The sequence below is a fragment of the Acanthochromis polyacanthus genome, chromosome 1, assembly GCF_021347895.1.
Source record: "Acanthochromis polyacanthus isolate Apoly-LR-REF ecotype Palm Island chromosome 1, KAUST_Apoly_ChrSc, whole genome shotgun sequence".
In the NCBI taxonomy this organism is placed as follows: domain Eukaryota; kingdom Metazoa; phylum Chordata; class Actinopteri; family Pomacentridae; genus Acanthochromis; species Acanthochromis polyacanthus.
In genome coordinates, this window is record NC_067113.1 from 26,880,885 (window position 1) to 26,898,376 (window position 17,492).

At 40.1% G+C, this 17,492-nt stretch overlaps 1 protein-coding gene across 2 annotated transcripts in view; it reads right to left on the reverse strand.

The window, feature by feature from the left end:
* Positions 1-2,870: 2,870 nt before the first annotated feature.
* Positions 2,871-17,492, reverse strand: part of crip2 (cysteine-rich protein 2) — a 28,481-nt gene continuing 13,859 nt past the window's right edge. The window contains exons 2-8 of one of the 2 annotated variants that reach the window (XM_022199169.2): positions 14,945-15,039; positions 9,516-9,573; positions 8,454-8,585; positions 7,752-7,823; positions 7,505-7,599; positions 4,665-4,722; positions 2,871-4,326 (exon numbers count right to left, since the gene is read on the reverse strand). In XM_022199169.2, the coding sequence (XP_022054861.2) occupies positions 4,259-4,326; positions 4,665-4,722; positions 7,505-7,599; positions 7,752-7,823; positions 8,454-8,585; positions 9,516-9,573; positions 14,945-15,039 (578 nt within the window). In that variant the 3' untranslated portion in view covers positions 2,871-4,258. The remainder of the gene's footprint in view (positions 4,327-4,664; positions 4,723-7,504; positions 7,600-7,751; positions 7,824-8,453; positions 8,586-9,515; positions 9,574-14,944; positions 15,040-17,492) is intronic. The other variant, XM_022199177.2, reaches the window with a different exon arrangement.

Below are 17,492 nucleotides of genomic sequence, written 5' to 3' on the forward strand. Positions count from 1 at the left end.
ACAAAACATGTGACTTTGCATTTTTAACACCTTATTTTGCAAAGAAATTAACACATTCTTGCCATCTGCAGATTGCACTTTAAAGAAAAGAGCCTTTATTCGTCACGTTGAGATAAAACGGAATAAAATGTTCCCTTTCCAGACTTTACAGCAGAGCCTGGAAGTTGATCTCAGACCAGCTCTGTGTCCCAGCAGGGCCATACATTCATCGTGCCTGTTTGCCTGCTTGCCTAACCCTTATTTGCCCGACTCCATCACACGGTCACAGTTGGTCCAAAGTACGTGTGAGTTTGATGTGAAAACAATAAAGAATCCACTGGTAGGCGGCTGACTGACTCCACATATATGCTGATATCTGTTTGGTATCCAGGCAACCAAACCGTTTATACCGTTATGAGGGTGCGGCCCGCCACCGCGGTACCGAGATGTTTCCATAGGGTAATTGAAAGTGACTGAATGTGGGGGAGAATGGTAGTTCATATTTTGATTTTACAGCTGAAATGATGACATGAGCTGCAACCGTGCAGCCGTGTGTGTGTGTGTCTGTGTGTGTAATCAGCTGCAATGCAACCACACCTGCTTACAGTGAAACTTTTTTAAAGGTGACGTAAGACTGAAACCACACAGCAGAGTGAGTCCATTGCTGCTGGTGTCAGTCATTATGTTTGGATAAGTGCGCGTGGAGTGACAAAGCAGCTGACACCTTCCAGTCATTTCAAACATGCTGTTATTCTTCCTTCAGGCTTGTACATACTGACAGAGTAGCTTTGAGCTTCAAGAAAGACAAGGTGATGTCATTCCTCACTGCATGACACTACTTACCCTCTTAAGCGCCTGGAGCAGTGGACAAAATAATAGGAACACCTGACAATAGAATGAAGTACAACAGCGTCATGAATGCCAAAAAAAAAAAACAACAGTCAGTCATCTCTCTGATAGACCAAAGCTATTCACATTACAAGCCAAAAAAGATGAGTAAGGTCATGGTTTGGGTGTTTGCTAGGAGCTTTTTGAATAATATTCCGCTAAATAACTGTAAATTTATAGAAATACCAGGCTTTGCAAAAGTTCTGTTACACGGTTTCATGATCTTTAGAGACGTTTACATGTCAGAGTGAAAAATTCCATTAAATAAACTGAAAGTTCTACCTTATAGGCAGGTGTCCTTAATACAAATTTTTTTCTCCGGTGAAGTTGTATCAAGATGGAAGTCAAAAGAGTTGAGATGCTCTCCTTTGTGCTGAACATCAGCCGGATGACCGTCCACAGAGTCGCGGAGAGGCTAAAGAATGGTGAAGATCTTTCAGGTCTTCACCATTCTTGAAAGATCACTGAAAGATCTTCACCATTCTTGAGCCTCTCCACGACTCTGTGGACGGTCATCCGGCTGATGTTCAGCTGCTTGGCTCTGTCAGACCTGTTGTGGCCAGCATGAAGGAGAGCAGATATCTCAACTCTTTTGACTTCCATCTTGATACAACTTCACCAGAGAAAAAAATTGTATTAAGGACGCCTGCCTATAAGGTAGAACTTTCAGTTTGTTTAATGGAATTTTTCACTCCGACATGTAAACGTCTCTAAAGATCATGAAACCGTGTAACAGAACTTTTGCAAAGCCCGGTATTTGTGGAAATTTTGTCACCCGCGGAACAATCTTTCACTGTGCAACCATACTCTTTAAGCTACATGGAGGAAAATGGTTGCAATAACAATTTAATAGTTACTTTCACTCTCAGGTGGATCTTTGTTCATTTTTCTATTCCTTATTTTAAGCTCCTATATTTTTCAGTTGTGAGACATTACAATGCAGAGATTTTCCTCATAATGGACATTTTGGATCTGCATACACATGTGGGTTTGAGTTGCCTTATTTGACAGAAATCTAAGCATTTTTCTGTTGTTTCTGATCATTTTCTAAACCAAAATGTCTATTAGGATGAAGTAAAGGCAGCCTCACTTAACAGAAGTGGTTTTTCAAAAATGCTATTTTTATTCTCAGTTCTTCTCATTTTCCTTTGGGGCTGCCTGAAACCTCTTTTGGAGGGATCCAAAAATTCCTCGATGTGGGAAAAACCCAGTAATAGTTATTATTATATTGGTCGAAGACAACCTTTCTTGTGGGCATCCTAAGTAGAAGTTGGTGTATAAACAGATGAAAACATAATAAAACCGTCATAATAAATTACAATAAGTCTGCTGACGAATGCTGTACATTAATAAACACATAAAATATGCTTGTATGTGTTTAAAAAATACACTTTTATGTGCTACCACGTGAACAATGGCTTATATACATGAACTGTAAAATAAGCTGTTACCAAAATACACAGCAGCTAATGTGGGGTTGTAGTTAGTTTGCTTAACCGCCGTAGAGGTGCCGTCACATGCAGCTTCTTTAACACATCTTCATCACAAATAGACTACATCCTGTTGTGCAAAGCGAGAAGTTCACGCCTGCATACAAGACTGAGACACTTCAAACTGCTTTAAAGCTTTACTTCCTGCAAAAAAATCTGTGAATTTTGCTGTTGTTTTGACCCATTTGATTAAAAAAATGTCTATTTGTTTACCTATAGTTATCAAAACTGGTTAATAATTTTTTTAACAAGTTTTAGCATTTTGATGCTGGTAATTTTCTTTTTGGCCGACTAAAACCTCCTAGTGAGGCGGCAACGGTGCAGTCGTTCATAAGAGGGAAGAAGTTTTGCATTTATTGTCATGTACTGTTGACCTAACCAGTGTCAAAATGACTAATCGGGTCATACTGAGAACGTTAGTGACACATTAGTGAACCCTCTTCCTACAGTCATCAGTGTAGTTCTGCTAATTCTTTACAACAAATTACAACAAAAAAAGGCCTCAAACTCGCACCACATGTAGTGTTTCTTTATTGCAATTCATAACCGGAAAAAAGGTATTCAAAATCTGTCACACAATAATCGTAGTAATACAGACAAAGAGTTTCTGAAATATTTATTCAAGGGATTAAAAAGACGAATGCAACAGGGCAGAACTCTACAAACGACGAGCCCTGCAGTGTCAGTCAAGCCCTACGATGTACAACAGGTAATAAACAAACACAGTAATACTAGAATAAAGCACATTCTTACAGAATGACTTGTCTGCAGTTTTTCATTCTACCGGCTAAACTACTGTATCTGCTAATAGCAAAAAATAATATAATACCTCAAATAGTGCGTCGTCTCGGAAAATAACAGCAGGGTTTCTTGTTCGAAAAGAATAAAGATCTTGATCGTAGAGATTTATACAGCTTACATTGCCTTGTTTTTACCTCCTTCATACTCTGGGGGTAGCAGTACAATGGCTGATGAACTTTATAGGACTTGAATTAAAGCAATAAATACACGTTTCATCCACAGCCTAAACTTCCCAAAACTTCACCCACATTCTGCCTTTTTACAAAGACTTTAAAAACAAGTATTACGTATAACAACTGGTGCAACATATTTGTGTTATTTATTAGCACAGCGTCTCTTATCGTCCAGATTCCGACAAAAAACAGGTCATTCTCCTCAAAAGTACAAAGAAATTCATGTTTAAATACAGCCTCATGATGTGTTGAAAATCAGTTGCCTCAGAGATCCACTTTCCCACCTTTTTACAATATGTTGTTTTTATAAAAAAAAATCTCTTTTTTTCTCCCCACACATAAGGAATGTTGTCAGGCAGCCAAACTGTAAATATGGCATTTGTAAAATACAGATTTATTGGCAACGCGCTCCTGTGCACCACCTGTGCGTGCAGCAGCCTCCGAGTTGAAATTCCTCAAGCTGTCAGCACATCACAGTCGACGAACTGCACCTCTTTCTACCCACAATGCATCTAAAAACCTCACAGACATCCTTAATAACACCGTTTTGTGGGTGAACGATTTGTATATTAAGACCTTTACATTTTACCGTAGTGACGTTAGGTGTTCATATACATTTAGCAGTGTGTAAACATGGCAAAAAAAATGTTCACGCGCAGTAAAGAACAGCACTGATGTGGGAAACGCCGGATGTGTTTGTGCTCATATGTAGCCAGCAGTCGTAATCAATCATGAATCATTCCTGGTGCTAAATCCGATCTGGGGCAGAGCAAAGGAGAAGAGCGGGGACTCAGGAGAGGATCTGGTTGTCTCAGGTTTTAACTGCACAGGTGGGGAACAGAGGGGAAAAACAAAGGCTACGAGTAATACTGTGGCTGATGGTCAGTGTTGTGTAGAGAAGAGGGAGTGAAGCTGAGGGTAACAGGTTCAAGGCTGGGTCACTGCACTGGGCTCCTTGTCATAGATGTAGCTGCCCACGCCACCAGTGTTCACGCCTGGAGAGACCACAGGGACAGCAGTGGGTGTCAGAGGGGTTAAAACAGAGGACAAGAAGGAGGTACAACATGAGCAGGAAAAAGGTTGCAACAGCACTTCCTGTGTGGTTAACCTCCGGCTGAAGAAGCTGCATACAAAGCTGTGATGAAGTGACACTTTGTGTGTGTGTGTGTGTGTGTGTGTGTGTGTGTGTGTGTGTGTGTGTGTGTGTGTGTGTGTGTGTGTGTGTGTGTGTGTGTGTGTGTGTGTGTGTGTGTGTGTGCAGCATGGATCAAGTGCTCAGACATTTCAAGTGTAGCTGATAATTGGTGGGTTGACAGCGCCCCCTAGCGGTTACCTTTGGGCCCGAAGAGAACAGCGTAGCAGGGTTTGTGGCAGTAGGGCTGGCCGTCATGCTGGAATGAGAAAATACAAACATTAGTCTTAGAAAAGCAGATTCCAGAACTACAAAACAGCAAATACTAGAAAGGTTTTGGCCATCAAAGCTACATAATAGTTAAAAAATGCAGATACTACCCTCTAATGGAGATGACTGTTGGGTCATTACATCTCAAATCATTATATTTTTAGAACAATTTCTACCATTAGTCCTCTCTGATTGACCTGATTGTTTTATAGCATAAAATGTGGATATTTACAAAGATAATTGTGAAATTTCAGTTTGAAATATCACACACTTTCAGCACATTTTTCGCACATTTAAATTTAAGACTGTTTGACGGACAATATCTCAGGAACTATTAAAGATAAAAACCTGACGTTTTCACTGTTATTTCTCAACATATCATTGATTCAGAATCTGAAATATTGGAAAAGCAGATCAAATAATCTCTGATTACAGATAAATTGAAAAAGGAATAAATAATAGGCAGTCATGGAAAGTGCAGTCAAGTCAATTAGTGACATTTTCCAAACCACACATAGCTGCATGTCCCAATAACACAGAACAATACATATAAAATCATTTTTAATACAAAATACTTCATCACAATTCATTTTCAGTGACCTTTCATCACTGCTTGAGCTGGTATAACAACAAATATTGGTAGAGAGTTCAATCCAAGAAGTACAAAGTTCTGGAGTTTCAAAGTGGTTGTTTTATTTATGGACTTTTTTTTTTTTGACTGCAGTTTGTTTGGAGGAGATTTGTCATGTAATCTTGTCTAATTTCTTTGTGAATTATCACTGCATTAGGATGATCAGTATAAATATGACCAATACATTGATCCGTTGGAACAGTGGCAAATTTTCTTGACTTGAAATTAGTAATAAATGTTAATAATGTTAATTTGATGTACGAAGGTGAACAAGAACTGAGTGGTAAATTTATTCTTAATAAACTTATGTAAACTACATTATTGAGACATCATAGTGTCGTTTCCAGGTCTTTTTTAGGACTAAAGTCAAAACTTTTCAGGACTTTTCAAGACCTGCAGACGATTTTAGCTGTAATGAACATGCAGGATGTTGCTGTGTAAATGTGTGGACTTTAAGCTTGAAGCAGGCCTGTGTATGCTCGATGTGCTTTGGTTTTGCTTTTAGCCATGTAGCCACTATAAAAACAGGATTAAAGACTTAAACTTTTGCACCTTGACTAGAACAGTACCCCAGCCTTAGAATGAACTGCTCTAAGAACGACTTGTATGAACAGATTTGCTCTTTGGTGGCATGGACTGAACTTGCAGAAATCCCCAAATTGCTCCCAAGTATCAGAAATTCTGACCACAGCAAAAAATGAAGAAAGAAAGAAAGAAAAAGACTTGTACGAATTCTGAATGAGCACTGCCCTCTAACACAGCATAATGTAGGGAGAACAACTTGGTTAAAGTATCCAATTGTGATTTTTCTGACATATATTGGGGTTTGTGATATCATTTCTTATAAGCCAAGCTTCAGTCAATACACACTCAGTTTTAGACTGAAAACATGTGATTGAGTATTATCGCCTGAAACGCTATCAAAAGCACGACGTTCTCACAAGCAGGACGACATGAACTGGTGCAGCGGTTCAGACACGCTGCAGAACATCATGAATGGCAGCCTGTGTGATTTGCTAATTGTATCAAATCAGTTACCACAAACCAGAAATTATAGCATTTACTCGTCTGTTTCTGAATATCATGCCTGATTGTCACATTAGTTATACAACACCTTGCTTTTGAAGACTTTATTTAGCGTGTTACTTCATGTCAAACCAGTTCCTCTTTATTTCTGTCACACTTTCATAACTGTATCGAACCGCTCTGGATCCTCTAACGTCATTAAATATGTTGAGAAAACGCCTCTGCTATGTTTTTGTGCTGACTTGGAGCTGCACAACGTGAAATTCTTCTGTTTAATATAGTATGACTTTTCTGTGAATGAGATTTGCTGAGAAATGGAGCATTACAAGTGACCTTATATGACATTTTTAGGGGAAACTATCAAGCTGAAAGGAGCAATTTATAGATTAACCCTCCTATTGTCCTCATTTACGGGCACCGAAAAATAGTGTTTCCTTGTCTGAAAAAAATTCTGCAAAAAAAACCTCCCCAAATTCCTGTAAATTGGCAAAATCTTTAGGAAGAAAATTCCAATAATTCCTTAAAAATTTCCCGTAAGTTTATTTTTAAAAAAATCCCCCAAATGTGGCAAGAAAATTCTTGTAAATATTTTCAAAAAATGAGTAAAAATCTTCCAAAAAAATCCTAAAAATATTTAAAATGATTACATATATAGCAGTAAAACTGAAAATATTTTCTTTAAGGACATTCACCAAAAAAACCAACCAAAATCCAGCGAAATTCGCTGGATTTTGGTTGATTTTTTTGATGAATGTTCTTCAGAAACATTTTTAACATTTATTTTTTTCCCACCAAAAAATGTTCAGAGTTTTCCCAAAAATGTTGAAAATGTGGACATCAGAAGTTTCACTGTGAATTTTTTTTTTCAAACTTTAAAGCAGGTCAATTTTGACCTGCAGGACAACACGAGGGTTAAGATTATATAAGAATACAAAGGAAAAATCTGATCCAAGAAGATCAAACTGCTGTGTTTTTGCACTTTTATGGACAGTTTTTACATTCATTTCTCCTCATATTTCATCCTGCACATTTTTCTACTTCTATTCAGCATTTCCAATTCTTTTTTTCACCTTTTTCTCCTCTATTCTGCCTCTGAAATTCCCCATTTTCTCACCTCTGCGTGGCTGCCAGCAGACAGGGTCTTGCTGCATCGCTCACAGCGCAGACAGGGTCGATGCCAGTCTTTGCCCAGTGATGTCACCTTCTCAGCTGCCATGACCAACACACACACACACACACACACACACACACACCCACACCCACACATTGTTAGACACCGTGGCAACTACTCTGCAGCTTCGCACCTTTTGCTCCAGATTTATCCCTCGCCCCTTGTTTCCTGGAAGTGTGGAGCCACTTACCAAAGTACACCTTCTTGTTGCACCGAGGGCACAGGTTGGCCTCCCCGGAAAAAGTGGTGATGCTGCCAGCTGTTGACACATTACAGACACAATGGTTCAATGAATGGCCACTAGTCTTTCCAGTGAGGTGTAATATCCAGTGGGCTAATAATGCAGAGGTATAAAAATAAAACTGAGCCGAGTACGAAACAGCTTTTATATGTTTCAAGAGGGAATTGTTGTTTAAAGAGGCTAATCTTGCCAATTAAGACATTCAGGCTGCCACGTTAAAACACTTCTCTCACTCGCTTCTACAGGAGCCAATCATGTGGCGTCCAAAGACAAAGACAATGATTTGATTTTATGGATTTAGACTCCGTTCATTGAAGAAATGTCAACCCAGAAAGTTTGTTCGATCCAAATTCATTGTAAGTAGGTGGAAACTGAAAACTGCACAGTGGGAATAAACTGTTAAATTGAATTTGTTCTTGCTGTGAGGGGTTTCCCAGGACACACACCCTATCGAACACGTCTCAGAAAATCCCCATCGAGTCTCAAAAGACTTTGTGTACCAATTTAATCATCACTAAGTCATCTGCTTTTACTCTGAGCAACAGTTCCTTGAAAACATACGAACCTTCAGAGAAATAAATACCAATAGAAGTGATCTACAGGAGCCACTATTTACATCACACACAGCATAAATGCATGTTTCTTGTTTACCTTTCGATGGTGCCTTGGGTGCGTAAACTCGCTTCTCTTCAGCTTTTGAGGCCGAATCCACACAAGTGGCAGACGGGTTGTTGTTGGCCGGAGTATCGTACACGTAAGAACCTGCACCGCCGATGTTCACACCTGCAAAGGTTTAAGAGAGGATGTGGAGGCATAAAAAGTCTGGAACTTCCAAACAGACATATCAGTAGTCTGAAAACATCATGTAGGACTAGAAATACATTTATCATTTGGGTCAAAAATTAAAGATATTGCAGCTCGTTAACATCAGTAGCAGTTGTACTAAGCAAAAACAATCACACAATTAAATGAGAAATAAAGAATGTATATATATGTATTCATAGAAATGTAGTAATAAATTAAAGACATTTACATAGTCTACAAAAGAATACACAACATAATTCATTTTAATCCTCACAACACTAAATCCCGCAGGTTTGAAAGGCATGTTTTCACAAAATTACACCATTTAGTGGAAAAATAAACTTCCAACTGCCAGATTTTTTAAAAAAGAGAAATAACTTAGATTTAAACTTTTCAATGCTTCTTGGGGAAAATTAATCAAATTGTGATATTTCATCAAAATCACTTTATTCTAAGTGTCTCAATGGCCAGAAAAAAGCAACAACTTCCTCTAACCCCATTCTGTAAAAATGAGAACATTTTGCTCTCCACAATACATTAATGAAACCATAAGAGACACAGCTGTGACCAACATAGACGTGAAAAATATTCAGGGACTTTTAGGCTGAACTGCAGGCTATGTTTACACAGAACACAGAAGTGAAATATCTGTTTTTTAATAATTCTTTTAATGAAGTGTGGTATTTTAACTTTGTTAAACTGCGCAAAACCCATGTTTGAGTTCTTTCGAATCCTAGACATGGTTGTGCTGTTTTCAGAACTTTAAACTGCAGTGAAAAATGAGCCCACAGTGTGTAAAAATGTGCAGAAACAGTTTGTTGGTCCATAACGTTAAAGTTCGTAAACATGTATTTTTGTACAATATGCAGTATTAAACAATAAGAATGAGTGGAATTACTTGCACTTTACCTTTTGGCCCAAAGAGGGCAGCATAGCACGGTTTGTGGCAGTAGGGCCTTCCATCGTGCTGTGGGGGAGACAGAATAACACCATGAAATATAAACTAAATAAACGGATTCAACAGGCGAATAAGGGCACAAAACCCCACTGACGCAAATGGCAAATCGTATTTTTCACACATTTTTCTCACATAGTCGGTCTTATGTGTTGTGGGAAGAAGAAGAAGAGATGGAGTGTCCAAAAATGGAGACATCTCTTTTTTTTTCCCGTCTCATGGCTGCCTAATGATGATGTCATTGTCACAGGGCGCTTTAACACATAATAATGACGGCGGCTGTATCCAAGGAACAGGTCTCTGTTGATGAATTCAGCGCCACACTTCAATGCGAGCTACGTGTCTGCACATGCGTGACTGCCCATGTTTCCACTGAAAGGGAGGAAAAAAAAAACACCCCAGCCCAGTCCAAGACATAGATGGCTTGTCGCTGGTGCATGCTGGGAACGTGGCGGTCATCGCAGGAGCATGTGATCACCTCGGGTAGGGGATCAGGGCTGAGAGCCAGGGTGGCCACTGGTCCAGATCCTGATGCCCATAGATGAGAAGAATCAAGCAAATGGAGCGGGCCAGGTGCCAAGCCCTGGGTGGTAAACCTGGCGTTAAACAAGGCCCAAACTACCCACAATCCCCTCTGATTTGGCCACTTGAGCTCCTTTTTCCTCAGAAGACAGTGCAGCAAGGGAAAAAAAAAGGATTGTTCTCTCACCTTTAATAATGCATTTACCGTGACAGGATCAGCTACTGTTAAAGCAGCCACACACTCCTTTAACGCTTCCTGTTGGACATTTATGAGATCGGTGAAGTTTTGGCCGCCGACGGCAGGCTGTGACTAGGCAGTGATGACTTTCTCAGGCCGTGGCACAGAGGGCTTCACTGTCACAAGTTTCGTGCTAACAGTCGGCCGCATAGTATCGCTGCGGATGTGAGTCGTCAAGAGGCAAAAGAACCCTAAAAATGGATTATCCATCTCAGTTCAGCCCACTCTGTTCCCAGAAGTTAACCACCCACATCCTGAAATTTAAATCTCTCAGCTCCATCTATTCTTCATTTTCTTTCCTGACTTTCCTCATCCTCATCTCACTGCTTCAACCACTACTCACTACCAAAGATGCTGCGTGACTCACAAGAATGAAGGTGGATTCATTTATTTTTTCTTCCTTTATTTATGGAGGAGTCGCTATATGTTGTAAAACATTCCAGTAGGTTATGCTATTCAAAGATGGCCTCATTTAGTCCATGCATTTAGCTGCTTTGCTGGTTCTCGACCTTTCTGGTTTGCGATCTATTCCCTTGTCACAGTTGATGGATACAGGCTGGATAGTTTTTCCTGTTCAGATTGTATAACAAGAAGAAGAAGTGAAAGTGTGTGGTATTTCCTATCAAAGTCTGTTTACAGGCAGTAGTTGTGTAGTACTGCTGCATGTGTGAAAAGGTTCTATAAAAGGCAGATAAATTGCTTTGGATGAAATGATCTGTGTTGGTTGGAGTAGAAGACTAGAAGGAAGTGAGACCTCTCACTATTCATTATCACCTGCATGAAGCTAGCAACTCCAAGATTCGTAACTCCAGGTGCTGCTGGTATAATTCCAATGTCTAACCAAAATTTTCAATGGGAAGCTTTGATCGGGACGGAGAGAATGAAGGAGCTCGGAATAAAAAAGCAAAGATCTATGGCTCTGCTGAATCAGTTTAGATCAATTTTAAAACTATCAAACAGGACTCAGGACTTTCATTGTTACACTAGTATGTGTGAAAAGCTCTTGTGACACGTCAGATTCGACCTGATCAGTCTGGCTTGACACCAATACTCTCAGGCTTTAAATCAAAAATACAAATTCAATACAAATTCAATTACTCACAAATAAAAATGGAATGTATTAACATTATTATTAAAAATAATATAGAAAAAACCCTTTTATTTAGGTTTGTAGCTGTGTGTATTTGAGTAGCAGTATGAAATAATTCACTCATGATTGCATAAAACCTTCTCTGGGAGGTTAAATATACTATATTTTCTACATACAAATTCAGAAACTTGAGTGATTACTTTTTATTTCCAATTTCTGGGTCAGAAAAACAAATAGATTTTTGATGTAGTAAACAGACAACTTTCCTTGCTCTTGTTTCGACCAGATTTCCTTAATTTAATTTAAAAAAAAACTATGATTAAAGTGGGATGAGGAGCAATGTTTACATATGAAGGACCAACAGAGTTTAGACTGAATATTGAATGGTAGATATTTGCATTGTCTCCTTATCTGTAATTAAAAAAAACATTGGATTATCATGAATAATAGTAATATAACTAATACCAACAATAAATCTATTTTACTCATCATATTGCTTTAAAACAATTTCAATACATGGATGAACAGATTTTGTAGTCATCATCACTGCTGGGTTCCGTAAGGTCGAGCAAAACTGGACAAACTTTGGTCTCCATATCAGCTTTAGAAATAAGGCCCTGCTCCAACAGAACAAGCAGCGCTGCCTGACTCGTCTTCCGCACCTGGTTATTTGGATCAGTAAGATACCGGACAACAATTGGTACTAAGTATCTTGAGAAAGCAGCGGGGAATTTGGGCCGACTCTCGTGCTAAAACATGGCAATGTTTAGGGACCTGCTCCATCAGTTCAGCTCGCACTGTGGGCTCTCCATCTTCTGAGCCATATTCCATGTATTACTAGAGCCAAAAGAGCATTAAAGTGGCAAATAAATACACAAAACCTATTTTTTCTGACTACTTGTATGAAGACATTTTACACAAGTTCCACTTAGTAGCTTTTTTGTTTTTGCAGAGCTTTTAACCACATCTCACAGTCTTCATTAGTAGATGGAGTTTGCCAGGTCAGTGGAAGCCTGCGTTGTTTTTCTTATTTCTATTTATAATTAATGTGATCATTTTAATGTTTGAACATTAAGTTCCCGTTAATGTGATGTTGCTATGGAGACGAGGAGTAAGCTGTAGGTTATACAGTCCTGTTTGTTTCTTTCTTCTTTTTTCTAAAAAACTGTTTACTCTTTGACAAGTCTTCAACCACAGATGTCATTCTGCATTAGCCACCGGCAGTTTCTGTTCCCACTGTCAACCACAGAGACACCGTAAAGCAACTAGATCACGTTTCATACTAAGAAATAGTTCAATAAAATGCTCAGAGGCAGGAAGGAGCACAGTTTTTATGATTTTGTAATGGATTTAGAAATTGAACTTCATGAAGTGGATTCTTGACTTTGGAAGCTACAAGCAAGTTTATTATTTTGTGGAAATGGACCAAAGACCAAAACAAATATTTAGATTTGAACATTAACAGTTTCACAACCATTAGCATTTATAGATGTTTCAGCTGTGTGTGGTGATGAGACAAACTGAGTCAGGGAGTTGTGAAGCTGTGCAGTGGTAAATACAGCTGTGATCTTTGAGAGTCAGCGGTGGAGACCTGTCACCTCGTGGCTCTGTGCCACCAGCCTCAGGGAGCTGCTGCCCTCCTTTAGCCCACAGACACGAGGCCACACTGGGCTTCATCCCGTCCCCCTGACTCCTTTTAAAGAAGCAGACAGTGCTGCTCCGAGGTTCACAACCCTCCGCATACCAGCCTCGAGATGACATCAAACACAGTCCCTTTACATTTTTTTTTCTTACGACATGTCTCTCAGCCTCCTTCTGTTTCCATGACGATGATCAAGCGTCGAGTTTTTTCCGACTAAAGTCAGGCTCGTGGCATGGCGCTGCAGCCCGAAGCGGGATTTGGATGCCGTCCGCAGAGAGAAAGAGAGCGAGAGTGAAAACTGAGGGGGAGAAAAGGAAGGTGGGCCGAGAGAGCGCAGGCTTCAGAGAGATTGTGTCACTACTTTACTGTAATCATGCGGAGATTAAACGGCACAGCGGCATCCTCTGGGGTCTGCAGGGAACTTGCTTTTGTGTACAAAGAGGCTGAGATCACGTCCTCCTTCAGTGGAGAAAAGAGCGGGAGTGAGTGTGTGTGATATTCAGCCATGTACAGAGGGTGAAATTGAATTGTTGGCAGGGGTCATGAAAGGGAAAATAAAAAGGGCAAGATAAGAAAATCCCCAAAGGGAAGGGAGCAGATAGTGAGCAGTGCACAGTAGGAGAAACCCATGTTGAGCTGTGTTCCTGCAGTGCGATTATGTAAGACAGAGAGGAAGGATCTGAAAGCAAACTCATCCTGCAGGGCCAAGGGGTTAAAATTCCCACGAGGACGACACGTATTGACAGACGCAACCAGACACACTAAACAAGGCAGGAAAAGGCTGTGCACTCAGCAATTTCCTGAACAACATTCACACCATCTGTGAAATAAACTTAGAAAAAAAAACCCTAAATGTCATGAGATTTTTAACCTACCCACCATCTATCATTTCCCAAAGTTATACCCAAGAGACAGTGCGAATACTTGAGGTTCAAAAGGCCAAAACATCTACTTAACTGTGAATTTCTCACAGCAAGTCAATACATAACCAGGCAGCACTGGGTTCCTTTTGTTAGATTTCACAATAACAGTCAATGAACTGCAGAGGAACTACAGCTCTGGGGTTGTAGACCTTTGACCCTGAATGAACAACTCAATTGTATTGATATTTGCTGCAGAAAACAACACAACTAACTAAAGCAGAACTAGCAAGAACAGAGTGAAGTCCTGTAATTTAATTCCGAAGCTATTAGGAAGATGTTTTTAGTTCTAGTGCTTTGAAGTGCACAATTGAGTGAATACAAGTGCCGCAATGAAAGGCCTCAGTAGGTCAATATCACTGTCCTGCAGGGAAAAACCCACATTTCATAGTTTTAATGTAAATTCAATTATTCAATTTGACAGTGAATTGAGTTATTTAAGTCATTTTGTGAAAAATGCTGTATTCTTCCCCCAGTTATCTCAGATAACACTGTCATTTTCCCCCAGCATAGTGCAGCCCTGACGTAAATATTCAAAAACCAGTCAATAACTGTGCAGTCAATACAGGAAGTTGCGTTCTAGGCTGCATTTATTTAGTGCAGCCAGTTCTGTTAAAGATACTAAATTTCATTATTTGAATTTCACGATGGCCCAAAAGATATAAAGTGGTCTAGTAAATGCAAAGAATACAAAAAAGTGAGAATAAAACATAATTATGAGTGGCATTTATGTGTTTTTCACTTTGTTGATCTGCTTACAAGCCAGTTTCACAATCATAACCCCACAGTTTGCAAAAAATGCTTCTTATTTCAGCCAGTCTGTGTCAAAAAACTGTCACTTTACTGTGATATAGCAGGAGTTTCTTTGGGTTTTTGAATGTCAGTTCACTGAAAACAAATAGAAAGATGAATAAAAAAACTGTTGAGAACTAGAGAAGATGAGTAGAAAGTTTCATTGCACTGCTCCTGACCTCAGCGTGGCCTCCAGCATTCAGAAGCTTGTTGCAGCGGTCGCATTTGAGACACAGTTTGTGCCAGTCCTTCCCCAGCGACGACACCTTTTCAGCTGCACACGAGAGACAAAAGACAGAGAAAAAAGAACAGCAGGATGAATGCAAACATTCACAAAAAGCCACATTTATAGATTACTCTGAACAACAGCCATTATTTTCTGCATCAATTCGCTTTGTACGCGCTATAATGTGCCGTTCAATCAGCCACCGCCGAGGGGAATGACGTCCCCTCATTGCCTCACTCTCCGCAATAACGATTACCTTGTACTGTATTACTGTGCCCTGATGAAAATCCTGTCGCCACGCCAACTGAGGGATTGTTTTGTGCCACACAGGATGCCGTGATGATGTCATTATGGGACGGACAGACAGTGGCGTGAGTCCCAGTGCAGCAGCTGGAGCAGTGGGGGGTTCCCACATCTAACCCAGATCCTTTGTGTTACCCCTCCGAACACACACAAACACCCACCCCACCCCCCGGCTTACAGTATACCCATCCTGCTGCAGTCGGCCCCTTTAACCCCATTTCCGTCCCCGTTTTCTCCCAGACCGACCGCCCCTCCAGTCGAACGAGGCACCCTTATTACACACTTTCCAATAATAAATCACCACTGCTTCCATACAATGGGCCCTGAGGAGTCGTGCAGGCAGCAGAGGAAACACCTTCTCTTATCGAGGCAGGGCACAAATAGCCGGATACGGGAGTCTGTTTCCTACATACCTTAACACAAAAACACACACAAACGTGAGCGCAACACACAACCGGCATGTACGCAGACATAAAGACGATTGTTTCCTCCTGTTCTTCCTCTCTTCCGCCCTTGCAGACGTGCCGTCAAATTCCTGTGTCAGAGAGCAAATTCATTCAGATATTTGAGAGATTTCAGAGGCTGGAAATCCAAACAAAAATGCCTCACTGACACATTTTGTCAAGAAAAAGAGAGAAAAGCAAACGATAATATGATCCTGATAGCTTATTTGATTAAAAATCTAACATTTTTCTAATTATAAGTGAGCAATTTCATTAAGAGAAAGCAGTTTTTCCCGGTCTACAATACACGGATGCACCCAAACTTCTCCAAATCGACACAAATTTCAGGCTCGTTATCACATAACTTGACAAAAACAAGCGTCACAGAAGGCCAGCCTTGCGTGATCAACGGCTAACAAATCCAAACAGGCTCCACACAGGCTTCCTTATTGAGGAGAAATTGGTACTTTGGAAGAAGCCAGGAGATAATAGAGTGAGAGCACACATCACAGCAAGACAATGCACTGCTTTGTATGGGCTCTGTCTATTCTCTGATTTTTTTCCCCTTTCTTCTTCTGCCTATTTATGCTTGTGCACATCTGATCAAATTAACTTTCTTCTTTGGAAAACCGAGTTAAATCTGATTTGATGCGAGTGACAGAAATTATGCCGCGAATAACGTGGAAAATTTCTCTCACGACTGCTGGGGGAGATCAGAGCGCTCCCTGCTGAGATTTCTGTTTACTCTCCAATCAGTTTCACTGTCAGCTCTTCCTGTTGATTATAACACTGTGACAAATGGGCAACAACAAGGCCCTGGACAATAGCTGAGGATGGGGGAGCAGGGTGAGGAGAGGGGGAGGAGGTCCTATTAATACATAAAAGCAGAGGAATGCTGAGGTGGATAAAAACAAACTGCCGGAAACATTCACTCACTCTTAAAGATGTCGTTGTTCTGATTAAAAAGCCGACGATAAATCAAAGGAAATCAACAATCTGCTTCTAAATCAAAGCAACACTGCAAAACCTCCAGACACCACTAGAGTTAAACGGAGACGCATGAACAGAATCAGTATGTTGTGGATGTCTATCACTGATGTGTCTTGTTTTATTTGTTTAACTGCTGTCTGCATTTACACTCCAACCTCAACTATCAGCAGTGTAAACACAGTTAAACACTCTCTGGCACTTTAACTACTTTAATTAGCAGTTCAAGTGCTGTTCCAGCTCAGATTTCTGCTGATGTTTCCTCTGTTTTAAGCTCTCCTCCTCGACCTTCAGCTGTCACTTCCACTGCTTTCACCTCTACGTTTGGAATGGCAGGCGGCTACCTTTTATGTTCCATCCAACTGACAGCTCCAATGCTTTTAAGACATCTACTGGCTTTTCACTCTAAGGCTGACAGTTAACCTGATTTCAGTGGTTACGCAAGCTGGTTTTCCATAGAACTGCTGTGTGGAAGTTGCAGCAAACTTCTGAAATGTTGCAAACAAATTTAAAATCAGAAAATGGGAATTAGGCTGGTTTCAAATTAATGCTTTGGAGCGATGCGTCACACTTTTATTTGCTGATAGTTAACATGTAATATAGCCTAGGTAATGATTTTTGTTTCTGAAAGTTCTGTGTTGATTAAATCGTCTTCCACCCATGGAGACGGGTGCACCTAGCCGGTCATAATTTTGAAGTTGGCTATCTACAGTGAGTATAGCCACAATAATCATGTTTCTTTATAAACGTCAAACAAATTTAAAGTGA